This window comes from Mytilus californianus, unplaced genomic scaffold (assembly GCF_021869535.1).
Source record: "Mytilus californianus isolate M0D057914Y unplaced genomic scaffold, xbMytCali1.0.p SCAF_9, whole genome shotgun sequence".
NCBI classification, from domain to species: Eukaryota; Metazoa; Mollusca; class Bivalvia; order Mytilida; family Mytilidae; genus Mytilus; species Mytilus californianus.
The window spans coordinates 12,521,416-12,548,694 of NW_026262745.1; the positions used below are offsets into that span (position 1 = coordinate 12,521,416).

The 27,279-nt window shown below is 31.8% G+C and overlaps 2 protein-coding genes across 5 annotated transcripts; both read right to left on the reverse strand.

Moving 5' to 3' along the window:
- Positions 1-2,482: 2,482 nt before the first annotated feature.
- Positions 2,483-16,333, reverse strand: LOC127715575 (uncharacterized). 4 transcript variants are annotated; one of them, XM_052221662.1, is made up of 10 exons: positions 16,220-16,333; positions 13,019-13,065; positions 8,682-8,786; positions 7,741-7,794; positions 6,547-6,627; positions 6,091-6,165; positions 5,389-5,593; positions 4,719-4,793; positions 3,264-3,347; positions 2,483-2,893 (listed from the first exon to the last, which is right to left on the reverse strand). In XM_052221662.1, the coding sequence occupies exons 2-10, from the start codon at positions 13,039-13,041 to the stop codon at positions 2,633-2,635; spliced, it is 963 nt and encodes a 320-aa protein (XP_052077622.1). In that variant the 5' UTR covers positions 13,042-13,065; positions 16,220-16,333; the 3' UTR covers positions 2,483-2,632. The 4 variants fall into 4 exon arrangements, with proteins under 4 accessions (XP_052077622.1, XP_052077623.1, XP_052077625.1 ...); XM_052221663.1 differs by having other exon boundaries at positions 8,682-8,982; XM_052221665.1 differs by lacking the exon at positions 13,019-13,065 and having other exon boundaries at positions 16,220-16,279.
- Positions 16,334-19,428: 3,095 nt separating this feature from the next.
- Positions 19,429-25,945, reverse strand: LOC127715555 (uncharacterized). The gene is made up of 7 exons (XM_052221644.1): positions 25,804-25,945; positions 24,263-24,466; positions 23,457-23,633; positions 22,797-22,850; positions 21,929-22,570; positions 21,281-21,374; positions 19,429-20,278 (listed from the first exon to the last, which is right to left on the reverse strand). Exons 1-7 carry the CDS (start codon positions 25,874-25,876, stop codon positions 19,570-19,572), a joined length of 1,953 nt encoding a protein of 650 aa, XP_052077604.1. The 5' UTR covers positions 25,877-25,945; the 3' UTR covers positions 19,429-19,569.
- Positions 25,946-27,279: the final 1,334 nt, after the last annotated feature.

Genomic DNA, 27,279 nt, shown 5'->3' on the forward strand with positions numbered 1-27,279 from the left:
ACACGATATAATAACAACATCTTCGTATATACCATCTTATATTAGTATCGTTGTGCAAATCTCTAGACTTATATATATATATATACGGGGCCTTTGTGGCCGAGTGGTCTAAGTAGCCGAACTACTATATCGCTAGCCAGTCAACACTGAGGTTGTGAGTTCGAATCCCGCACGGGCAGGTGCACTCGACTCGAATCTCAATTGACTAGGATTGTCAGTTTTCATATCGAAGGTCGGTGGTTTCTCCGGCTTCCTCCACCAATAAATTCTGACCGCCACGAAAAAGCATAATAGTGTTGAAAGTGGCGTTAAGCACCACTATTAATCAATCAATCAATATATATATTATGTATATATGTCTCTCAATATCATGTATATGTCTCTGCTTAGTGTAAATCATCATCAAAGAGATTTTACCCAAGGACATTTTCCCAATTCATGTCACGGGAATTGATATACGTAACGTCAAATGTTATGATTTTCCCCGTAATGATTATTTATTTTCATCTGTTGCTACGCATGCTTCTTTTTTCGTAATGATTATTTATTTTCATCTGTTGCTACGCATGCTTCTTTTTCGTAATGACTTAATTATTTTCATCTGTTGCTACGCATGCTTCTTTTTTCGAAATGATTATTTATTTTCATCTGTTGCTACGCATGCCTCTTTTTCGTAATGACTTATTTATTTTCATCTGTTGCTACGCATGCTTCTTTTTTCGTAATAACTATTTATTTTCATCTGTTGCTACGCATGCTTCTTTTTCGTAATGACTTATTTATTTTCATCTGTTGCTACGCATGCTTCTTTTTTCGTAATAATTATTTATTTTCATCTGTTGCTACGCATGCTTCTTTTTCCCGTCCTGCCGATTTTAAGTGCTTTCTATTCAACTGTTCACCTATTTTGAAAGAATTCAGTCAGTAATACCTTGTTTCAGGTAATACAAAAGATAAATGCATTATTATTTCTATTTTGATTAGCTTAACGAGTCAATTTAAATTTGTATGCAACATTTTACCAAAGTCTCATAATACTATGAATGCTACATGCATAATTCAGTAACTTAGAACACGCAATGTGTCATGCAATGAAAGAAGCAATTTTGATATGTTTTTCTTTGTATTATAGTTTATATTTTGGATGTTCAGAAGGACTATTCGCGGCGTTTAAATCCTTAATTGTTTTCGATTATTTTCATCAGAAAAAAAATGTCCTTTATCTATTCAAGATCTAGTTGTTATAAAGAAAAATCATATAATTTCAGGTATGCGAACCGACTGCTGATGTACCTAAACCAAGAACCTCAAAGGATGTTAAAATATCTTTTAGATTTGAGGAAGCACAAGTATGAAATTCCTTTCACTATGAGGCCAGAACTATGACCTCTTTTGACCTATTTATAATAATTATATAAATTCCCGGTGTGGGGTCAACATGTAATTGCAGTTCATGCCGTTTCTATCCAGTGCTACCTCATAGTTGAAATTTCTTCCTGTTTATTTTTGGCCTTTTGCTCTGCTTTTTTTAATGCATTTTTATATATATTGCTGCTATTAAATGCCAGTGCTAAATTAATTTATTCATTTGTGCTTTTTAGTTTGTTAGTATTTTACGATATTTCAATGATTTATGGTTGCACCATTCAATGCACATAAAGGTGTTTGCCGTATGAGCATTGGCTGTGGAGGTTCAAAAATCGAAAATATGCTTTCATTATATTTCCATGCCTTTTTTTATTTCTATTTATTATTATTTGTATGAAACTGCATGATTTTTATATGATAGTCGGTTAAAGAGCTCATCAGAGCTCATGTTTTCTCTGTTATTGTGTACATATATGCCAACAATAAATAAAATTTAGTATACTTACTTACTTACTAACTTACTATCAGAGACCATGTAATGGAATTTATAAAAGATAAGAAAATGTGGTAAGATTAATTATCCAGAAATATTTACTTTTCTGTTGCATAATAGTGTCCAGAAATATTTACTTTTCTGTTGCATAATAGTATCAACATCTTAGACGTAGATGTAAGCATGGAAGTATTATATGATGTAATCAAGTATAGGCCACCTTACGACCTTTAACAGTTACCAAAACTCATGCGAAAATAGCTCCACATGGCACCCCACCGTGAATAAACCGTTATATGTTATAGTGTTAATTTAGTATGACGGGGATGCCATATGGAACTCTTATACCGACTAATTTATGAAAACGAAAAACAAATTTAACAGACAACGACGTCGGCCATGCACAATGATCATATATTATATATCATATATGAAAAAGTCTGATTGTCGAAACTCTAGTGTTTATTTATCATGTCATATGTATACTTTTTCAAAACTTTCGTATTACTTACCGTTATAGTGCACATAGTGTGTTAATTTATATGTGCTTTAAATGTTTGTATTGTACTTCATATCTTGTTTGCTTTAGTTATGATTACAAATAAAGAAGTAAAAACTTCATGAGATTCCATTTATTTATTATTTTTTAAATATTTATTTTTTAACAAATACATTATATATATAACATACTAGATCATTTGCTTATCATTGCACCTTTTATCATTATTACTCCGAATTATCATCCTGCCAAAAACAATATCGACACAATAATTACTTGCACTGAACAACTCCTCTGTTCATTAATGGACCTTCTTTGAATAAGAACAGTGCTGGCCAAACGACAAAATCTAATATATCGCCATCTTTAGTGTAAGGTTTGAAGTAAGTCTTGTCTATGTTGTTTATCGCACTGTCAAATTGCAAATACATTTCTGGTGACTTTATCCTCATGTAAAAACACATTTCAATACACCGCTGTATGTAGTTAGTACATATTGATATACTACTGTCTTTTGATTTTGCAGAAAGCACCTAGAAAATGAGAAACTATATTCTATCTAATTTGGAAATTTCATAGTAGAATGTGTTGGTATTTTTTAACTTTATTCATTGCATCCAAACATTCGCCTTTGAGCGTTACTGATGTAGGTAAATCCAGAAAAGCGCTTCGGACCCTTAACCTTTATATAGTGCTGTTTGCATTTTTTGTAAAATACGACTTTTTGTCGATGATAAATGAAACGTCTGGAGCAAATAATGACTTACTTTTCACACGACGGTCGTTTATTTCTACTCTGACAGTTTTACTAATAAAAAAATAATTGAACCGTGATATTTTTTTAATGGGCATTAAACAACTTGTTTTTTTAATTTTTAGCCAATTAACTAAGGATTAATTTACCTTTTCGATTTCTCTTTGCAAATGATGAATGACACAAGAAGATATCGAAACCAAAAACTCTAAAATACGACTACGAGGACATTGCTGAAAGTACAAAGAAACTACAAAAGTAACGCAAGAAAAATAGTACAATAATTAAGCATTCAAATGCTTAAATCCCATCAGTTCTTGATCAAGATACGATTTTACATTAACTGCAATATCATTGCAATCACTAAGAAGTCTTATTTCACGATTAGAGTTTTATTCAAGTTTAAACTTTGTCTATGGTGTAAAGGAAGGGTTCACAATTATTTTTCCAATTAACAATAAAATGACTAAAACAAACTGTTTAAACTTAGTCTATAGTGTAAAGTTAGGGCTCACAATTCATTTTTCCAATTAACAATAAAAGGACTAAAACAAACAGTTTAAACTTAGTCTACAGTGAAAAGTTAGGGTTCATAATTTATTTTTCGAATTAACAATAAAAGGACTAAAACAAACTGTTTAAACTTAGTCTATAGTGTAAAGTTAGGGTTCACAATTTATTTTTCCAATTAACAATAAAAGGACTAAAACAAACTGTTTAAACTTAGTCTATAGTGTAAAGTTAGGGTTCACAATTTATTTTTCCAATTAACAATAAAAGGACTAAAACAAACTGTTTAAACTTAGTCTATAGTGTAAAGTTAGGGTTCACAATTTATTTTTCCAATTAACAATAAAAGGACTAAAACAAACAGTTTAAACTTAGTCTACAGTGAAAAGTTAGGGTTCATAATTTATTTTTCGAATTAACAATAAAAGGACTAAAACAAACTGTTTAAACTTAGTCTATAGTGTAAAGTTAGGGTTCACAATTTATTTTTCCAATTAACAATAAAAGGACTAAAACAAACTGTTTAAACTTAGTCTATAGTGTAAAGTTAGGGTTCACAATTTATTTTTCCAATTAACAATAAAAGGACTAAAACAAACAGTTTAAACTTAGTCTACAGTGAAAAGTTAGGGTTCATAATTTATTTTTCGAATTAACAATAAAAGGACTAAAACAAACTGTTTAAACTTAGTCTATAGTGTAAAGTTAGGGTTCACAATTTATTTTTCCAATTAACAATAAAAGGACTAAAACAAACTGTTTAAACTTAGTCTATAGTGTAAAGTTAGGGTTCACAATTTATTTTTCCAATTAACAATAAAAGTACTAAAACAAATAGTTTAAACTTAGTCTATAGTGTAAAGTTAGGGTTCACAATTTTTTTTTCTAATTAACAATAAAGGGACAAAAAACAAACATTTTTCAAAATTCATGTTCAAAATCTACATTTTCATGCACATTAGAAACCGTAAAATGTAAATAATGTAAAACCATGTACATAATGTTATCTTCATTTCATTGTTTATTAATTTGCATATACAAGGTAATAAATCATAATAGAACGGCTGAGCACAAAAATCACTTGTTAAACATACCTGGTTGCAGACAAACCATTCCTGAATGTGACTAGAGAATTTACCAACCTGGTCTAATGTTTCTTCATATATAACCTGAAATGTTTAAATCATTATTATTTTGCATCCAATAGTTTGAAAGTTTGAGTAATAAGTCAATATCATTTGTGCAATCAACTACTAGTATTTGAGAATAATGTTGAAAATAAATTGTGACTTAAAGATCTTTTGTTAGTGTCTGAAGTCCCTCATCAAGTTATGTCTTCTTCCACAGCTGATGCTTGTAGCTGATATAAAAAAATGTTCGTTTCTCTCCTGGATATTCATTGGATTAAATAATTTTTGATTCATTTGGTAATTCATTTGGTACATTAAGACAAATTTTCGCTAGCCAAGTGTTACAATCCTATCACCTTCCCTTCACTCCACGAGACGATTGGAGAGGACCGGATCGTACCCCCTTTGATTGCGAAGATGGGTTTTATTCTACAGTCTGGTTTATTTTTCACTAGTTACATGTAATGCACATGAATACAATTTACCATTATTGTAGAATGTTTCGAGCTTTCATCCCAGGCATTTATTTTGCGCTAAAATAAATACAATAAAATATAAAACTGAATTAAATATATACGGATTCCTCGAAAGGACAAGTTTCATTTATTCCGTGGTCTTGGTAAGTTAGTAGTACCTTCAAGAGATTTAAAAGGATATCAACTGCGCTTTGTTCATCTAGTTTCTCATCTTTTGACTGCAGACCAGTAAAAGCATCTAGCCATTCGTTGTCATATATATCACCAAGCATTTCAGCTAGCTTCTGTGGTCTGTTTGGATCATTTAGATTAGTAATTTGGGGATTGTTCTCTTGTAACTGCTTCCCCATCAATTCACTCAATCTGAAATATGTTTTGATATTATATTCTTATTTGAATTATATATAATTGCTACTAGAATCTTAAAGGAAACGTTGCTCTTGCTTTTTCTACAAATGCTTGTATGTTTAAGTTTGTCATCTTATATAGGATCTTGGACTGTTCGTTTTTAAATGTTCGAATCATAAGGGTAATTTTTGAAGAATAATTCAAAAATTATAGCTTTTATAGTAGTAGATGGTCCATAGTACACTCATCATAGATACTAGGAATAAGATTTTGTACACCGGACGCGCGTTTCATCTAAAAAAGCCTGATCCGTGAAGCTCGAATGAAAAATGCTAAAAAGGCCAAATAAAATACGAAGTTCAAGAGCATTGAGCCATGTTAGTATACTCTAGGGCGTTAATACATTCTTAACAGTGCCAGTATTCCAGGTTTTAGAAATGGAGTAGACCTATACAATGCAGACTATACGACAAGGTTAGATATAATCTCAAACTTAGCAGGAAGAAACTCACCGTAATACAAGCTCGTTCTTTTCTTGATGACACTGTATAAGATCTTTTTTACAATCTTCTAACTCTCTTTTCAAACTGAAAAAAAGTAGTATTTTATAAGTTGTATCAAGAATAAAACTGAATTCGTGAAACTAGTGTTCTATGAACACATAATTGCCACCTAGTATTGGCTATGCCATATAATTAATAAATTCTTAGTTAATAAATGATTGACTCTAAGCTTCTCTGACAAGGCTGAAATTGTGAAAATACATTTGGTTACATCTACTAACGGATTGTACCTCTATGGCTTACCTAACGCTCCGGCTGGTCGTTCCGAAGGAAGGTCATTTAGAAAAGAGTTCGAACTGAACAAATTCGGTATATTTGATTTAGAATTTTTATGACGTAAAAACATAACCCACAAACATGCGCCAAGTTACAACACAATTAGTCCTAATCAATAAAGGTTCTAACCTATCTATTGTCACTTGCGTATCTTCATGATGAACTTGTTTGTCTGTTCTTTGATCTCTTGTTTGACCTTTTAATGTCTCGCTAAAAAAAGTCTAAATGTTGTGAAAAATAAATTCAAAATAACAATGATACAAATGTTAAAAGGCTCGAGAAAATAAACTATGGTCGTTTAATATCAAATGTTTTTTAAATTTTCAACTGATTTTGATATTTAAAATCTGTTAATAATAGTTTAAAAAATAAATACAGAATGTGTTCATGGGACACAGATGATGCCCCCTGTTTGCATATAACGTTATAAAGAGTTTTTGTATGAACATATACTTTACTTTTATGCACACCTTTTTATTTTTATGAACATATTTTTAGGAAAATTGCAACGGTTGACACGCCATAATCAAATTTTACATTTTCACATGTCGGAAAGTAAAGCATTATTGTACCTCTTCTTACCTATAGCAATTGCCTGGAATTTGTGTGGGTCAACCGTCTTTAATTTTTAATGAAATAATTATATTTGTGCTTCATTTAAAAGAGAGGCGAAAGATATCAAGGGAATATTCAAACTCATAAGTCAATAACAAACTGACAGCGCCATGACAAAAAACGAAAAACGACGAAAAGACAATCCACAGTATACAAAACACAACACAGAAAACTAAAGACTGAACAACACGAAACCAACTAAAATCCTGGTTGATCTCAGGTTGCAACTCCGTCGGGCAATATTGAATTCATAGGTGGTTTTAGCTTTGCTGTTGAGGCTTTTTGGGAAAGTTCCCGTAAGTTTTAAATTTTAAGTTTTGAACTTTAATCTTCGAGCATTGTTATTTTTGGAAACATTGGTCACAAACACGAACGGAATTGCAGAATACATTTTTGATTTTATAAAAAACGCACCCACACCAAATTTTAAATAGATTTTTATAGTTTGAACCTGACAAGGACAAAATATCCTAATCAGTATCAATACATGAGCAAGTTTAAAACCAGAAAATACCGCAGTGTCATTTGAAATAAAACCACATTTAAATTAAGCTTTAGTATGAAGCTTGCTGTACCACTTTGGTCTCAGTTACTAAAATATTTCCAATCGATCACATGTTCTTTTCAGGTTCTAATAAATAATTTCAAAGAATAGAAGCAGAGAGACATAAACAAAAGGCATACATAAATGTATTGATAATGATTTACCTCCAAATCGAAGTCGCTGTTACGTTGTTGCAATCGGCTCTTTTTTTCTTTTTACTGAAAAAAATAGTGTGATTCATGAAAAATACTCATATTCTAGAGAATGATTTCAAAGTATTTAGGGTACCTCCTTAGTAGAATTTCCGTTTTGTTTTTCGGTTGTTCAAGGTTCATTCTTTTTGTAAAGTAAGCTCATAAACAATAATTATGAGTGTTAGTGTTGATTTACCCGAATTGGTCAAATCCAAATGCTGATCGAGGCATCAGACAGAAGTTTTGTTATGCCCATTCACAGAAACGCCTAACCACAAAATGTTTAGAAATGGTGAATTATGTTGCACATTCTAGTATACGTTAATTAAAAATTGATATTGAATATTATTTTTAATCAGTAAAGCTCAATTGCATACAAATGAGGTTTTGTTCGTCATGTTTACATCATCTTTAAAATCACTTTTAAAATCCCGTTCTCTTGTCATCGAATTTGATCTAACGAATTAGTCTTACAATATCGCGGGGTTTGTTCTTACAAGAGTAACACGACGGGTGCCACATATGGAGCTTAATCTGCTTACCCTTCTGGAGCATCCGAGATCACCTCCGCTTTTTGATAGGGTTCGTGTTACTCAGTTGTTTGTTTTCTATGTTGTGTTTTGTGTAGTGTTGTTAATCTTTTCGTCGTTTTTCATTTTTTGCCATGGCATTGTCAGTTTGTTATCGTCTTTGGTATCTTTCGCCTCTTTTCTTAAGTAATTGTTATTTGTGCTGCACATGTTTCAGCATTTTTTCATTACTTTTGATTTTGCAGAATTTCATTTTCTTATCCCTCTCTAGTGTACCAAACGTTTGGCTTTGAAATGTTTTGAAGAACGTTAATGTAGTAAAAAAAACAACATATCTATAATAAAACAATTATGTGCTAAACTTTGAACAGTTATACAAACCGTGAAAAACAACACCAGTATGTATATTCCATGTCTTCTTCTGGATTTATTTGTCTTTCATAATTCGAACATTCAGCAACATTGTACGTTTTTCGTCTTCCCATACTATAAAAACACTACTTTGATGTAAATAACATGCAGTATAATGTTTCCCATGCGTATAGCATTCTGATTCTTCAGTAACATACATACATGGTTCGTTCTCTCTAATTTCTAGGCGAATTTAGGTTTATTCATTTTTGGCAAATCCAAAACATATAACTACATGTACCATTATTATCCATGGAAGTCTTATAGTTAACTGCCATAACAAAAGTAGAAAAAAGCAAGTTTACTTAACGTTTCAATTTTTGTAATTGAATTATGATAATAACTGGATTCTACAAATACAGTTCTGACTGGGTATGTGTATGTGAACACAGGGTATACTTCTACTCTCGAAGCATTTGATGTCAAATCCAATTCATATGTAAGTGTATGCTACCTAGCGTTTGTTATTAATGTTATTTGAACACACCTTATCTTTTATATTAGTTGTTTCTTGATAATGTTCTGAGATTTTTCCAGCTATAGTCGATTTCAACTTTACTACTTGCAATTGTCGTAGCCACAATCACGTCTTCTTTCTTCGTTTATGACATTATCTATTGCTATCACCAGAGTTTCCTTGTCATTAGCAACACAACATATATGCTACATGTGGAGAAGAATTTTCTTGCTTTCAAGAGCACATGAGTTCATCCCTTGTTTCTGTTAGGGTTTTATTTGCTCTATGTTTAATTTTCTGTGTAATGTGTTGTATGTTTTTTCATGTATGTTTTTGCCATTTTGTTTTCTTTTTTTCTTCGCCTTATGGTTTGCGATTACCCCTAGGTATCTTTTTACCATTTTAATTGATTGTTTTGATGGCAAATTTCCAAAATGCTGTCCTGCAAATCACAATTTCTGTTATTAAAAAACCTCATCATAGATACCAAGCTATAATTTTGTACGTCAGACGCGCGTTTCGTCTACAAAAGACGCACCAGGGACGCCCGAATAAAAAAAGTTAAAAGGTAAAAAATGAACGATGTTGAAAAGCATTGAGTACTTGAAATTCCAAAACTTTTGCCAAATGCAGCTAAGGTAATCTTTTCCTGGTGTACAAAATGTATTTCGAACAATACAGAGTTTTGAAAACAGTTAATGTATAAATATGACCATATCAATGATATTTCATGTCAACACCGAAGTGCTGACTAATTACCCATCATGACGATACTACTTTCTCTTATTTTGTTTTACCAAATTACAGCATATTTGTTTTTATATTTTTCATGGAAATAAAAACTTAAGCTACCCATATCAGTGTGCACAACATATGATTCTGTTACCATCGTAACCAAAGGTTTAAAGATTGAAAAATACTAAACTTTTGAGAGTATTAAGACAAAAGCAACCTAAACAGAAACAGCAACCTCATCTATGAGGAGCTTTGCCCTTCAATGAATTAACTATTTATTGTCAAGAAAATATTCCTCAGAGTTTAAATTCTTTAGTCCCAAGTGTATCATCAGCCCAATAGCCAGTACTTCGATACTGGCATGACAATATGGATATTGTTTGGTTTAAATTTTATAATCCTTGTAAAAAGTAAAATAACAAAAATACCGAACGCCAAGGAAAATTCAAAACAGAAATTTCTGTATCAAATGGCATTTTCAAAAGCTCAAACACATCAAACGAATGGAAAACAACTGTCATATTCCTGACTTGGTACAGGCATTTCCTTATGTAGAAAATGGTGGATTAAACCTGGTTTTATAGCTAGCTTAACCTCTCAATGAGAATAAAAAGAGAGACGAAAGAAACCAAAGGGATATTCAAGTACAAAAGTTAAAAACAAATCAACAATGCATTGGCAAAAAACGAAAAACGTCAAAATATAAAGGAATTCATTGCCCTGGTGCATATATTCAATTCCTTGCCGAGTTTGATTTACTTTTGGTCCTTTTGATCAGCTCTTTTACGTTTATATTAGATTTTCAACTTTCAATATTTGTGCATCGAGCATAACTGAAGAGACATTGATTATCGAAATGCGTATCTGGTGCAGCACAATCCCTCAATGGTATTTTAACACTGTTTAGCTGCACCTTTCGATTTATACCTGTTATTTCAGCGTTTCAGATTTTGTGATGGGTTTCGGATTTCCAAATAGTCTTGTCTCAGGCGGTGGTGGCATTGTTTTTCTAAATGTGCCTCTTATGCCTAAAATTGTCCCCGTTTATTGAAATCACAGGGTACATGTATCTATTTTTACTTCATTAAACGAATGTTCATGTAGTGTTAAGTTGTAAAAATACGTCAACATGTGCATGTACGAGTCGTATTCTCGTTGCAATTTGGTAATTTTATATGGTTCATTAATTCTGTTTATTCACTGTCTATCCTGTGTTGAAGTTTGTATCAATTATTATAAAGATATTTTTTGCATTCATTTGTCTTTTAAATCATTGTTTTCTTTCGGCGTAATGTTTAAAATTTCATAAAAAAAATCGGAAAATTTATGGAACTATGTTTTGCAATTAAGTAGCCATTAATACGCCAATTGAAATACCAGAGTAAACATTTTTGAAACGCTTGCATATTTCAGTCGGTCAGTGTATGTCTTTTACAAGTTATCTCGATACGCGTCATAGTGATATAGGAACGATGATGTGTTTGTATTGACAGTTGCATATACATGTTATCAGGTTTCACATGGGATTGACGGTGTTTTGAAACAAAACTTTACAAAATAAAAATAAGAGAACTAAGCGTTATGATTGCCAATGAAACAGCTATTAAGATGAGAAAAAAGGACGAGCATGTAATCAGAAATAGGTCATCATACGGCCTTCAACAATTATAAAACAAGTACAGTAAAGTAAAATATATACAAAGCATTTATATACGATAGAAAAAAAATTCATGAAAACCAGCGGCCAGATTACAGGCTCCTGAATCGGCACAGGCACATACAGACAGTTACATAAGATTAAATATACGTTTGAGTGCTCAACTGAACCCCACTGAATTGAGACAGTGGTGTAACATTACAACCTACAAATGAACTGTAAAATTCAGTTGGAAAAGGATTGATTCATCAGATCGGAAAAAAATACAAACATAACTATCCAAAAGACAAAAGACATTAAATAATGATATAAGTGTTATTGTAGTTACCCAAAGTTAGTTCAAAGCCATTGGAAACTTATAAATACACAATTTCCTCCAGAATGATATATCAATCAGTACACATTCAACTGATTTAGCGTAAAGCCGTCATATAATTTATATTCAACCAATAAAATAGTTTAGTGTTCAACCCATAACTCTAAATAGTTCCAATCATTTTAGAAAATATCAGTAGGGATACTGAAAATTTTGACGAAGCTGATAAAGTTTTATAAAAACATCACAGCTTTTTCAAAGAATATTTCATAATAAAAAGTCATATGTAAATTTTGTTAAGGGCTAACGAAAGAACTAGCAGGAAAAACGATTTCTTCGGTATCATCCGATCAGTAGGCTAACTTTTAAGTAATCACATGATTTGAAATAAGGATTACATGATACATTAACTTATAATAGATATAATGACTTCTAATGAGACATCTATCCACCTGAGATCAAAGAATGAACATGTAAACAACTATATGTCACTGTACGGCCTTCAACAGTGAACAAAAACATACCATATAGTAAGGTGTCGAAGGTACCGTTTTGACTAAATGTGAAACTATTAAATAGTGAAAAACAACAGCCTGATTTATGCTAAAAACAATTAACGGAAAACAAATATGGCAGACAGCAACCAACAAACAACTACTGCATAACAGGTTCCTGACTTCTGATAGACATACTCAAAATTTGGGAAGCTAAGGTTGCACTTGCCAATGAAATAGTTAATCTGAACAGTTTTGCTTTTTTATTTATAGAAATAAGGAGATGTTGGGTGATTGTTAAGTGAGACAACTGTTATATGAAACTGAATTAAACTTAATTAAAATTATTTGTTGGTATGACATTTTTTTCTTCAATGATTCGTTTCTGAATACATTCTTTTTAACTTTTGTGTAGGTTTTGGATTTAATGGCCCAACGGCTTTAAGATCACATTTCATAAACTTTAGGTGTTATGAGTACCTGCATGATAACAGTATATCTAGAACAGCCAGATTGGAATCGTTTTAAAAATAACTTAATTTCAGCATTTCTATCAGTTAACTTTCTTACTGGTGGTATCCCATATAAAGTACAAGCCGGTGAATATTGTACGTAATCAACAGTATCAAAATTATTAGGCATACTTACAGAATGAAACGGATTAATGACATATGTCTATCTGTTTCTAAAAGGACCTATACAAAAAAGTAGTTCAAAGATAAGTAACTGCATGCAGATAAAAAAATCCTGAATTGCAGGTTTAATAATTGATAAAATTGGTTTAGAATTCTTTTCTATTATCAGTTGTAATTTTACTGATTGTGACATGTTGACTGAGGGCAAATTCGCATGGCGGGTGATGCATACATAGCAGGAGATGCTTACTCAGTAGACGCACACGGGCATGCTCCTTTTGAAGTTCATGTGATTTCCTCAGCTTTTATTTGTTATCTTAATTTGTCTCTTCCTAATCGATTTACGAGATTTGAACATCAGTAAACTTCTGTCGCCTTAATCTATTACTATTTTAAACATTTTAAACAACAATAATAAATTTTCAGAGGATAGTTATCGATAAAATTATGTAAAGGAATATTGCTAAACTGAAAGGAATCGGACACAAGATTGACAGATTTCAAAGGGATTTTCCCAATTTTATAAATATTCGAGCAAATAAACTTCAGCAATACTTATATATATATACAATTATAACCATGTGGAAATCAATACAACTTTATTTATAGCAATTGAAACCATACATATGTAGACATGCACTATAAAGCAAGTCAGATTTCGAAAGTTTTTAGAACTGAAGTATCGCATGTACCAAAAAAGATTTTTTTTTAAAGTGAAAACTATTTTTAACAACTTAACGCCATACATATGTGCACATGCATAATAAAGAAAAAACCAATTCATGGAGTTCTTTGAACTGAAATATTGCATGTGCCAAAAACGATTAAAAAAAGAAAGAGAGCAAATCATTAAAAAAAATGAAATACACTGATATGAAAAGAGACACGGGTTTACGACAATGAATCAGCAATCCAAGTTTTAAAACGTTTTCCTGGAATCATCATCAGTGTAAGCATATAAACGAGGGGAAAGACTGAAATTAAATTAAACTGCTGTATGATAAGATAAATAGAGGAGGTGAAAGTCATACGACCAACTATTGTATGATCAAAATAGAAGACGAATTTTGAAACTATTTCCAAAATTCTATGGCAGATAAACACATAAATAGTTATCTAATTTGTTGTTTCACTCTTTTGTTTAAATGTAACTTTTACTCTATATTCGATTTCGAATTTACAGAAATAAATTAGACCTGGTTTTTAATTTTATACATTTATAACATGGGTTATGGACGACCCTGCTATAACAAATATTCTGGGGAGTAGCTCACAGTATAAGTAAATAAAACATTAGTTCGGATACCAAATGTTATATTAATTCAAGTTCAAATACAACTACAAGTATTGTTAAACACAGTATAAATCATACATGTAAATACACGGCAAAATCCAGTATAAATGTTTTGTTCACTAACGGGTTTCCGTATAACTATAAATTCGACGTCCGTGCCTTAGTCTGTCGGGTTCCCAACTAAAGGTCACACTAAATCTTAATTGAACTATCTACTACATGTAATATTACATCGTTAGCTATAAACCAACAAAATACAAAAGCTCTGTAAGTGTTAAGATAACAAACTTATCGTTAAAGTATTTAGACAATAGACAATGACAAACGGATTATAAGGTGCGTAATTTCAAAAACGAAGTAATTAGCACATACATGTAGTAAAAGTCTTTTGAGATTAAAATGAGTGACATGAAAGAAAACAGAAGAATTATCTGAAAGATAAGTAATAGTTATACACCGAGGGATAGGTGTGTCTGGATAAGAAACCCCGTCGGCCGGAGGCCAGAGGGGTTTCTTATCCAGACACACCGTATCCCGAGTAACTAACTTACACCCCATTCATAATTAAATGAAATAAATGAATCTAAAAGTTTCAATATTTTCACACTTAAAGTAAATGGACACTATCACTTGTCACACATCAATCATTCCAAAATGTTTTATAGATTTTCGATTTATTTTCCAAACCTGCTTTGGAGTGTATCAGAACGATTCGTGTAAGTTCTCAGCTTTCAATTCCTTTATGCTCGAAATCAACTTTGTTAAATATGTGATATTGCATGATCTGAACTATATTTTGCCATAGTATAAAAATCATATCTTTACCGGACACAGCAAACTAAAGTTCGTTTAGCTCAATTTTGAAAGGTATCTGTATTTATTTGGTAAATATTTTTTTTAAGTATAACTAAGTCCTTTTTTTCGTTTATCTACTTTGTACTATATTTTTCTTTTATTTATACAAAAGCTGAACAGTTTTAAACAACAATTTAATCTATGGTGTTTGGACTTTTCCTCTTTTTTTTTTAAATAATACTATAGTTCACACAAAATGATAAAAATTTATTAAAATGTTCTATCGCGATTTACAAGTGTATTGGTGAGACATTAAAACCGATGTAATGAAATCAATCATCATCGTTTTATGAGTTTCACATATGTTTAACACTTCACAGTATTCTGGTTGTCCGATATTGTAACGACGTCTGATGGCCCAAGTCTGTGTCGGTAATTTCCATGTTTTCTATATGGACTACAACATTCTCTGACGTCCGATGACCCCAACAAGTCACCGTAAAAGGCTAGCATACGCCAGAACTTTCTCGAACGATTTTCTGATTGCCCATCTCATCTAATACTTCTAACGTTACAGAGTTAGATTTGAACTATTTCAAAAGTGAGAATAGAATTTCTTTATTTACATGGTTTAAGAATGTAAAAGACTATCATAAAGACTAGTTTACAATCAGAACACTAAAGAGACAATGATTAAACTTCATTGGTCAATTGAATATTGTCAGATTGTGTTTTTTTATCTGACTTGTATTTATAATGTGATGGCAAAGTTGTGTAATAAATTCAAGTTTCATTTTATAGGCAGTCTGTTTTCCGACATGACTCATATTGTATACAAATGTTATAAATCTATCATTAATGAACTTTATCAATTTTATCCTTCTGAATAATACACACACATACACACAAATACACGAATAACTTTCATTTAAAAATAACATAAAAGAGGGGCGGAAGGTACCAAACATATCCATTGATGGATAGTTGCCATGATTATCAGGATCAAATATATTATAGTATGTTTAACCATATGGATACACAAGTTATACAAAGAACATTTAGTATAAGTAAGGAAGTTCACTGAAGAACGTCATTGAAATAAAAGAAAAACCGATAAACACTTACTTGTGCACTTTAAATCCAACAGGGAAGTAATAAACAGTAACAGGTGGAAAATACTATTTATATCTAAGTTCATTGTGACTATTTTATGTAATAATAGATAAAAAAAATCGTTATATACTGTATGTATTCTTTAATAAGTTTGCCTACTTGTATCATATGACCATGAAGTATATCTTAGGAAAAGATAACATGTCTATATACGTCACACGGGTAATATTAATCATAGTGCACTGAGAAGTAGTGCCTCTTGTATTCATTCAAGGTTTAAGCACTCCGATTCATCTTACATAATTTTCTTAAACCTTGATGTCATTTAACATTATTACTTCTAAGACATTTTTAGATGAACCATAAGTACACTTTTTGATACTTCTAGAAACATTTCCTCTGAATTATTTATGTTTAATATTTGGGTCGGCAATGCTCTTCAACTTCGTACTTTATTTGGCCTTTTTGAACTTTTCTTTATTCGAGCGTCACCGATGAGTCTTTTGTAGACGAAACGCGCATCTGGCGTTCAAAATTTTAAACCTGGTAACTATGATGAGTTTATGTTACTTCAAGTTATCCTAATGAGGCAATAGTGAGTTTAGTATACATAACCATGATAATGGTATATCTACCTATAATATTTATTTGTGGTCTATGTCAATTAAGTTTCTTATAGACCATTTTTTGTGAAAGTATTTGAAAATTCGGTATTCTTTATCAAATTTTATAAATCTCCTCTGTTTTGTGCACCTTAGTTTGCCATGTTTGCAGAACAACTGTAAACAAGAACTAACTTGGCAAAATGACAAAAAAAATTTTCTTCTGTATCTAACGATTATTTTTTGTTTGAAATTTTAATACACTTATGATTTTAACACAAGACTTGATGAAACATGTTATAAGAATAAAGTTACTTCCATTGGTTATGCGACGCTTGTTTGTCGCAACATGCGCCAGCTTATAGCAAAATTCTGAAGATATTTTTTTTCCACTAGTGTGTATTAGACATGTACATAGTCAGCGAAAGCAAATTCTTAACAGCGGTTTGCTACCTGACCGTATATATGATCTATATGCATCTATAAAGCAGATATTCCATTATGGGCAACCAACTCGTGATGGCGTCCGTAAAATTTTCGAGGGGATATTTGTAACTTCACCACTGACATGGAATAGCTTCCTTGTATGTAGCAACTCCCTATATGTATCACAATTGCCAATTATAAGCCTTCAATTAATTTATATATAAACATATGTGGTATGAAATATCTTCAACTTAATTTTCATTCATTTATACAAGGAATATATTTTATTTTATTTATCTAATCTTAAATTTGTACCGAAATATTTTATTATAAAATACATGTATATACCAAATTGTATATCTGAATTGTTTTTGTAGCAGTTCAGTGTTTCTGTTGTTCCGTTGTTTTCCTCTTATGGTTGATGTGTTTCCCTCGGTTTTAGTTTGTGACCAGGATTTGATTTTGCTTAATCGATTTATGACTATTGCACATCGGTATACTACTATTGCCTTTATAGATATATTTCTATATAAAAAATAGCAACCAATGTTTATCGAAATTAATAAACCACATAAACATATATTACAGAGTGAGTTAGATAATGCTACATTTTGGGCTAATTAACCAGCTTTCATTAACTGCGAGTATGTTCAGATCAGTCCCTTTTGTCTTTCAGTTTACTTGTTTGTTGATGTTTTATGCTTTGTATCGATCTGATTTTCAAATGAATTTTATAATAGAAAAACAAAGGATATGGGGTATTCATCCATAACACAAAATCAGTACATGCACAGCAAAAATAATATAGATAATTTACATTCTGTCATGTCGGAGCTTTTTATAGCTTGCTATGCGGCATTGGTTTTGTTCGTTGTTGAGGGTCGTACGGTGACCTACAGTTGGTAACGTCTACGTCATTTTGTCTCTGTTGAGTGGCAGTCATACTATATCTTCTTGTTTTTATATATAGCTGGTGTTTTAGTTCATGATTCGAACTCCTTACCTACACTTGAAAATTTAGGGTTGCATAGAAATTTCTGACATTCCCAGTACACAAAGAAGACAATAGGGTATATGCAAAACGTCTATACTTATTTTCTTCAAGAGAAATGTATAATGAATCATGAAATAATGATGTTTATAGTTATTAAAATTGAGAATGGAAACGGGCAATGTGTCAAAGAGACAACAACTCGACCAAAGAGCAGAATACAGCTCAAGGCCACCAATGGGTCTTCAACACGGCGAGAAAATCCCGCACCCGGAGGCCCCAAAACAAAAATTGTATACTGGTTCAGAGAAAATGGACGTCACACTAAACTGCGAAACATATAAATGAACCAAAATAAAAAAAAAACAAAAATAAAAACACACAAAACTTACAAAGGCCAGAGGTTCTTTACTTGGGACAAGAGCAAAAATGCAGCGGGGTTAAACATGTTTTATGAGGTCTCAACCCTCCCCCTATACCTCTAGTCAATGAAGAATAAACAAACACGCAGCAATACGCACAGTAAAACTCAGTTCAAAAGAAGTCCGAGTCCGATGTTAGAATAGGTAACAGAAGAAACTAAGCAAAATGACAATGATCAACATAAATTAACAAAGGACTACTAGCAGTTGCTGACATGCCAGCTCCTGACCTCAATTAAACTGATTGAAAGAGTATGTCTTCATCATATGAAAATCAAGTATAATCCCTCCCGTTAGGGATTTACTGTCATACCATCATAAAATATACATATATGCCATTTTAATGACCTGACAACAGTATCCCTTCTGAATAAGTCTGTTTAAAGGTTTGGTTATCTTTTGCGGTGAATGACGACATTTTTCTGCTTTATATAGAATATTACCATAAAAGATGGGATGTGAAATACCTGAACGTATAAGATGTCTGCACGTTGATTTATATTTACGAATGATGTCCTTGTACCGATGATAAAATTTAGTAAATGTTTTGACAAGCTTGTGATATTGAAAACCCTGGTGTAATAATTTTTCAGTAATACAGAGATTTCTTTCGTTAAAATCAAATACGTTGTTACATACACGGGCGAATCGAACAAGTTGAGATATATAAACACTATAAGATGGTGACAAGGGAACGTCACCATCTGCAAACGGCCCGTTAAAGATATAGATATCAAGATCTAGGAAAGGGCAGTGTTCATTGCTAGGAACCAGACATGATTACATATACTCTTTATTATTGTGCACATTTTAATCTTCCTCTTTCTTGACCTGCTTTCTGCTAGATTACCACATGGCATTATGTGAGACTTCTGTAAAGCTTTAATCAAAATTCTTGCCGCATCTTTATCTTAACTACTTTCAAAATTGGCTTATTGTTAGAACATTCTGATACTGTAGCTCGGTTATTTCTTCTGTTTCTAGTGCTAAATCTAAATTGTCCTGTTGAGTGCAATTAGTTTTATTTGAAGGCAGAATATATTGGTTTTCGTCGTCAACCATACTACCATTATTCAGTAAGTATTCATTATTAGCCTTATCGCTGGCCTCTAATTTATCTTCTGTTTCGACCTTTAACGTGGCGTCTACAGCTTTGTAATTATTGTACTTTTCTTCAAAATCCTTTTCTGAAGAGGCTTCTTTTATTTTTTCTTTGTTCGTATAGTGCGCGAAATCGAATGTAGGTGAACTCATCTGTTGATATAGTTCTGTGTTTTCAGTTGTGCCAGTTTCGATGTAATCGTATGTTTTGCTTGATGTTTTCTGTGAAGAATTTTCAGCCATACTATGATAATAACTACTTTCTTGATTTTGGTCATCAACATATCTTTCATTTTTTTCTTGAGTTGGATCTTTGACATATCTTTCATTTCGACTAGAACTTTCATCGCAATTTTCCACGTGACGAAATGAATCAAATGATGCATCGTTATAAGATCTAACATTGATATTGTCAATATAATCATACTCCTGGCCTTGCTGAATTTCGTCAAATTTCTGTATATTGTCCATTTTCATTTTTTCCCAAGGCATACTGCTTTTTCTCTGGTTTTGTCGTTTTCTAAATAAACTAAAGCAAAAAATAAATAGAGATATTGATGTTACACAATGTTCGTCCTGTGAGGTTTAGTTAAGACACAATATATACTTCCGATTTCAGATACACGTATTTTTGAACATAAAATTACTGTCATGACATATTCTCGAGATCAAAGGTATAGGAAGTAAAAAATATTAAAACGTCGAAAAATATCAATCCCAAACGAGCTTCTACATAAATCTGCTTTTGGTAAACTTTGCCTGAGTAAGACGCATCCTTCGTTCTAGAGATATTACGTAATTCACAAAATCATTAAAATCACGTCGAAACACGGACTGTCGTAAGGGCGAAATCCTCGTGGACAGACAGTGTATCAGAAGTACAGATAAAGTGTAAGTTATATCACCATAATGGTTTCTGGATGACAAGCATGCTTTGTATTAAAGGCTGTACATCTTAGAGGGACATTAATATCAGTCATTAATACAGTAGAAGTTTTGTTTTAAATGTGACTGTTTTTCCTGTCCAGCTTAAGATGTTTGCTGTTTGGTTTTTTTTTGTTTGTTAATAAAGTAGCTTAATATTGTTTTGTTTAGCTGTCTCAACTTCAAGTCACCTTTTCAAACCTTGACCATTAATAGCACATAAATCTAACTAAATTGAATTATTTGTTTTAAATTTAATTTCCCAAACTAACAATTTACAGCAGTCAACTAAAAAAAGGGATGTTTCCTTTCCAGTGTTACTTTAGTTCCTAATATTACGTAAAATAAATTTAGTTTTAGTATAAGGTATAATAGTTGCTTTTATTTATGTTTCTATGGAATACAAAATTTCGTCTGACTTCTTTTACTTAATGTAATGAAAACATTTTACAGCAGTCAAGTTTAAAACTGGATTTTTCATTTCAATTGCTACTTTAGGTCTTTCCGTTTTATAAAGAAATTTAGTTCCAGTATAGATAATAATAATACTTACTTTTATATATTTTCTATAGAATCTATAAAGTTTCGTCCAACTTCGTTTACTTACCAACACAATACAATCATACCGATGACACAAACAACAGCAAGTGTCACACAAACACAGACAACAATAACCAAACCCATATTTGTGCTGATAGATACTATAATAATAATAAGAACAATAATCAGTATAAATATACATTTGATGCTTAAAAAAATTCGTTAGAGAAAAGTTAACTATCATTTGTAATTAAGTACTGCATATGTTTGTTAGAGTTCATCTATATGGAAGCATCAATATCGTTTAAGGTTTTAAACCAGCGAAATATGCTAGTTTTTTTTTTTTAAATAATTTATGAACTGTTAATTTTTCAACGTTTTAAATATTGATAATATCTTCACTATCTTTGGTAAAACTATGAAAAACAAATTCTATTTTTATTCCCAGTCAATCGGTTTAGGAAGTCGAAAAAAATCATATCTGCACATCTACAAAAAAAACCGTAAATATAAAGGATTTTTAAATTTTCCGTTTATTGCGTTCTTTCTAAAATTTAATTATAAGGAAGTCAGTATAGCAGTATAGTAATGCAGAATTTTCCTACATGATTTTCTTTTTTTCCTTTTTGAGTTCCTTCTTTTTCTTTTTTAAATATTTCGCTGCTATCAATTTGTTACTATATTTATCAATTATTTTTATTAGTATTATTATTACCATCATTTTGAATAGAACCAGGCTTCAAAGTTGTCATATCTGTACTCCTATGTACTTCTTCAGTTGTAACTTTTTTGTTATTAAAGCCTTCAGAGTTTGATGTTATATGTTCGCTGCTTGGTAAAGTTTTAATATTGTTTACTTCTGATGTCACTAGTAAATTTTCAGTACTTTTAGTCATACTTTCAGTTGTTTGATCGTCGACATCAGATGTATTTTCTTCTCTTGTTAATTTAGTGCTGAGACTATTACTAAGCATTGTAGTAGAAGAAGCTTTGGGACTTATAATCTCTCTCCATGTTAGTGTTGTGAATGTAACTGTTGATGTTAACTCAGTGTTTCTAGTGGTTGCCAAGTCATTGTTTGCAACGGTGCCAATCGTTACAGATGATTCGCCGTTGTAAGTTGTGTTTGTGTGTGTAGAGGTTACTCCGGAATCTGTAATCTTCTCCAATCCTGTGTTATCAGTGAGTGCTGTGACTGTAGAATCAGTAGATGTTAACAGTGATGTGAAACCAGCAGTCGTTGTCATCTCAACACCAACAGAAACCGGTAATGTTGATGTTTTATCCTCAACCTTTCGTGATCTTGATACTGTATTTTCAAAGTCTGGCATAGCTGTACTTTGAAGAAAAGACATTCCTGAAATATAGTATGAAGAGTGTGGGAAATAGTTGTTATGTGCATCTATGAACAGAAAAAGAAAAAAAAAACAGAAAATAATCATATTCAAATTATATACTTATATTCGTCGTTGAATTTGTAAAAACCGTTGAGCACTAAAGATGGTTAAATATTTAGTATGTGTCGTCACAATAAAAAGAAAATTATTCATATTTTATTTGGATAAGATTTCCCTTTGACTCACCTAATGACGCCATAACCGTTTGATCTGATGTCGTTGTTTCTTTCGGAATGTCACCTTTTAGAATAAAAAAAAATTGACGAAAATAGACAAAGGCAATAAGCAAGATTTTATTACATAATATCTTGACCACATCTTTTTTTTTAATTCAGTATAATGATCAATTTAAGCTATTGTGTTATCATAATTTGTTAAAACTAAAATCACATATAGAATGTAGTAAAACTAATCAAAGTTCTGTATGAGTTGTTTCCCTTTTTGTATGTAATTAGCTTTAAAAATCTCAGGTTCACAAGAACCTGGTGGTCAATCATACTGAAACACACGAAATCAAAAATTATGGACAACGTCCTTAATAAGTTTTTGATATTTAATACTAGACTTGACAAACACACCTTAAGTACAATGTTAGAAAACTAAAAAAAAAATCTTCTTATTTATCAGTCTTCGCCACATTATTATTATAGCTACAATTTGAATATAGCTACAATTTGAATTGCATAATAAAAAACCCTGGTACTTTGTTTCCAGAAAAATTACGTTTAAATTTGTCACCATATATATTGTAAATATATACACGACGCTTAATACTGTGTTATAATTCCATTGTCTGACAATATATTTACATGTCCAAGTTTCTCACGTTACAAGTCCATAACTTACCAAAGCAGAATGCAGAGCTTGATGGTACACCACTCGTGTCTAAATAATAAACTCTGAAGTCTCCACAGTTCTTGATTTTTATGGTTAAATTATAACTTGAGTCACAACAACTATCACTTACGCTAAGCTTACATACAGATCTCACTACTTCTCCGTCACTAACGGCTGGTATGTTTCCTTAAATTTGAAAAAGAAAACAAAAAGTCAATTAGTGTAGTAGAAGTCCATTTATTCATTGAACAAGAAATTAACCATATATCTCTGCGTCGTGTTAACCCTTTTTGAAATATAAGTTCATCCAAACGAGAGTGGGTAAAATTAGTGTCTTGTCGACTCGATTGTCAATCTATGTTTGATGTAAAGTACAGGTAGAACCTTTAATGTGACTCCAGCTTCTAGAATATTAACAGCACATTTTGATATGAAGTTAATATACAATAGCATCGAGTGTACCTTCAACAGCAAACAGCTATTAATTCCATACACCAATAGTATGAAGTGATATCCAATACTAAAGCAGTGAACTATTTCCGGTAACTGTAGCAAGCCATTATAGTGTAGCAATAACAGCTGTTATAATTATCATTGGTAACCGTTAAAAGGCAGTTAAGCGAAATAGCTGTAAAAGTATACTAGATATATTAAAGATATCCAATACTAAAGCAGTGAACTATTTCCGGTAACTGTAGCAAGCCATTATAGTGTAGCAATAACAGCTGTTATAATTATCATTGGTAACCGTTAAAAGGCAGTTAAGCGAAATAGCTGTAAAAGTATACTAGATATATTAAAGAATTGTATTTTACCATTCAGCCATATGGGAAACGTAGTTCCACAACGCATAAAGGGTGGACATTCTCTAGTCATGTCTGTACCTGCTGTAAGGTTAGCTCTATACCACCCTGTAATCAAACGATCATCTGAAATAGCAGAACCAGAACTTCCTAGGAGTGGTGATCTTGTTTCTTCCTTCTGGCCTTCCAAAATCACATAGTTTGTGCATGGTTCGCCTGGTTTGAAACAGGAAATATTTCAAACATATATTATAAAACTATAAATTTAAACATGCAGTTTTGGAACATTCGTACCGCATAAACAATGAATAAATTAAAATATTTTGAATACAAAAATTGATTTTCATTACTTGCCTGTGCTGCTAACCTCTGAATAAGATTAATTGAAGAGCTCGTATAAACAGCTGTCGTCGTAGCTAAATTTCCGAACTATTTTTTGGATTGCGATATCACCAAATGCGACTTATCACTGATTTTTACATGCCATGAGCATCATGACGGGTGTCTCTAGTGGAGTAGGATCTACTTACACTTCGTAAGGACCTGATTCCCCCCCCCCCCCCCCCAGTTTAAGGTTGAGTTCGTGTTGCTAAGTCTTTAGTTTTCTGTGATGTGTTTTGCAGAATTGTTTGTCTTTTCGCCGTATGTGCTGTTGGCCATGATATTGTCTTTTCGCCGTATGTGCTGTTGGCCATGATATTGTCTTTTCGCCGTATGTGCTGTTGGCCATGATATTGTCTTTTCGCCGTATGTGCTGTTGGCCATGATATTGTCTTTTCGCCGTATGTGCTGTTGGCCATGATATTGTCTTTTCGCCGTATGTGCTGTTGGCCATGATATTGTCTTTTCGCCGTATGTGCTGTTGGCCATGATATTGTCTTTTCGCCTTATGTGCTGTTGGCCATGAGATTGTCTTTTCGTCGTATGTGCTGTTGGCCATGATATTGTCTTTTCGCCTTATGTGCTGTTGGCCATGATATTGTCTTTTCGCCGTATGTGCTGTTGGCCATGATATTGTCTGTTTTTTCGACTTACGGTTTTTGATCTATCTATCTATGCGCCTAAAGTGCAGACAATACCTCATATATACAGGCATTCCATATTATTTAAATATGTTTCGTGTAATTTTTTTAGTTAATAAAACAGAAGAAGAGTGTCCTTGATTTCAGTATCTGAAATACAGTAATTTGAGCGTCGATCGGACTACTGTACTCGTTCAATTAATTTCTATAGACAGATTGAGTGACAAATATAACTCTGTGACCGATTCTATGTATATAAATTTTTAATTACATTGAGATGCGATCAAGTCTCTGATATCAAAAATGTTTAAACAATTAATCAAATTGAACAAGGCAGTAAAACTTTGAAGTTTTTTTTGTCTTTTGTTTTTTTTATTTGCTTAGTTAAAATACAGCTTTAAAACAATACAACTTGACATGACATTTCTTGTAGCTATATATATTGAAGGACCAAATAGTTTTAGCATTTTTATAAATATACACCTGTTCGAAAGAAATGAACCTTTGAAAGAGCTTAAAATTAAAACTTACTTTTCGAAATAGTAATTTGTCCAGCAAATATAAATAAAACAATACTCGTAATAGAACTAGCTTTATTTCCCATAACTCATCAAACGAGCTAAATATGATTACATCATAATTATAATTTGGTACTACATTTTTTGTACTTCCTTCAAAGTGTGGTTTTTACAAAGGACATCAAATTCAAAACATGATTGCATATGAACTATATAATATGAAAGTATACAAAACACAAGGAAGGAATTCTTTTCAAATTTTATACTTTTTGTGCTCTTACGGAATTTTACTCATCATATGTGTAAAAAATTTAATAATAAATCAAATGAAATCATCCATGAAATTTTATGTATCTTACAAACATATTAAAGTTAGGATCAATTACAAAATTAAGGGAAAAATATTCCACATGTTTGTTGAGAGTACATTGACCATACCCGAAATAAACGGAGCAGTATTTGGGACAGGAATTTACACAGTCACTACTAACCGCCCGTTACGACAACTCTTTTGAGCTTTTCAGACACGAGCAGCCAATATCTATATCAGATTTAACATTTGCTCTTTTCACTTGGTTTATTTACCCCCTCTTTTTTCATACACATCAAAGTAAAGATACCGTAGAAATTGTTCAAAGTTTGATTTTCAATAATTTCAATACAATTGCTCACAGACCCACACGTATTGAACAAAATTCAGGGACTATGTATTGCTTTCTTCAGCAAATAAGTTTTACTTCAAAAGAAGGATTAGTATTTTTTAACAGGCCCAACTTTTACCAAAAAATATAATGTCGGTTTCATGTTCATGAATTGAAATTACATTTACATATTTCTTTTTAAATCAGTAAGTCAAATATCCATAGGTCTATTTTTAACGACTCTAAAGCAAGTATCGCAAGAACATTCGCTAATTAAAACGGATGTCAATAAGCGCATTACGCGGTTTCTGGAATTGCCTTTAGATGTATCCAGTTGTTTGATAAAAAAAAACACCACACAAACTAAGGTCATTTATATCTTGGACATAATATATGTTCCCAGATTATACCTAAGGGTGTTGAAAACAAATTGAATGGTTTATGGACTGAAAATTACAGAAAAAGTATATCATGTAAATAGTATACCAATGCCGAAGCACTGGCTACTATGTGGATGGTGTCAACGGTGACTGATAAACAACCATCAGATGTGCCGATCCAGTAGTAGCAAAAAAGTATGAAATCGATTTTCTTTTACCTTATTCAACAGAAGTCTTGATATGATGCATTTTAAAAAGCACAATCAGTTTATCATAAGTAATGTATTCGAGGTTTTTAAATCGAGTATTCACAGACTATTAAATTCAGAGGGGCTTTTGTGTTTGTGTTAGGGTTTTTATGTGCTTTGATCGATATGATGAGTTAAGCCCATTTCAGCTGATTTTTAAAGTTTGTTATTATGTCGTACTGTTACACCACTGTTCCAGGTTAAAAAAAGGAGGGTACCT

Excerpts from the sequence above, each read along its gene's own strand:
- LOC127715575 (XM_052221662.1), bottom strand. The coding sequence starts at position 13,041 with ATGTCATTAATCCGTTTCATTCT. Across the intron at positions 4,794-5,388 it reads TCCTTTTAAATCTCTTGAAG|GTTATATATGAAGAAACATT; the intron begins GTACTACTAACT and ends TAAACATTTCAG. Across the intron at positions 2,894-3,263 it reads TGCAAAGAGAAATCGAAAAG|GTGCTTTCTGCAAAATCAAA; the intron begins GTAAATTAATCC and ends CTCATTTTCTAG.
- LOC127715555 (XM_052221644.1), bottom strand. The coding sequence starts at position 25,876 with ATGGGAAATAAAGCTAGTTCTATTACGAGTATTGTTTTATTTATATTT. Across the intron at positions 24,467-25,803 it reads ACAAATTACTATTTCGAAAA|GCGAACCATGCACAAACTAT; the intron begins GTAAGTTTTAAT and ends GTTTCAAACCAG. Across the intron at positions 21,375-21,928 it reads TGGTTCTATTCAAAATGATG|TATCTATCAGCACAAATATG; the intron begins GTAATAATAATA and ends TTATTATTATAG.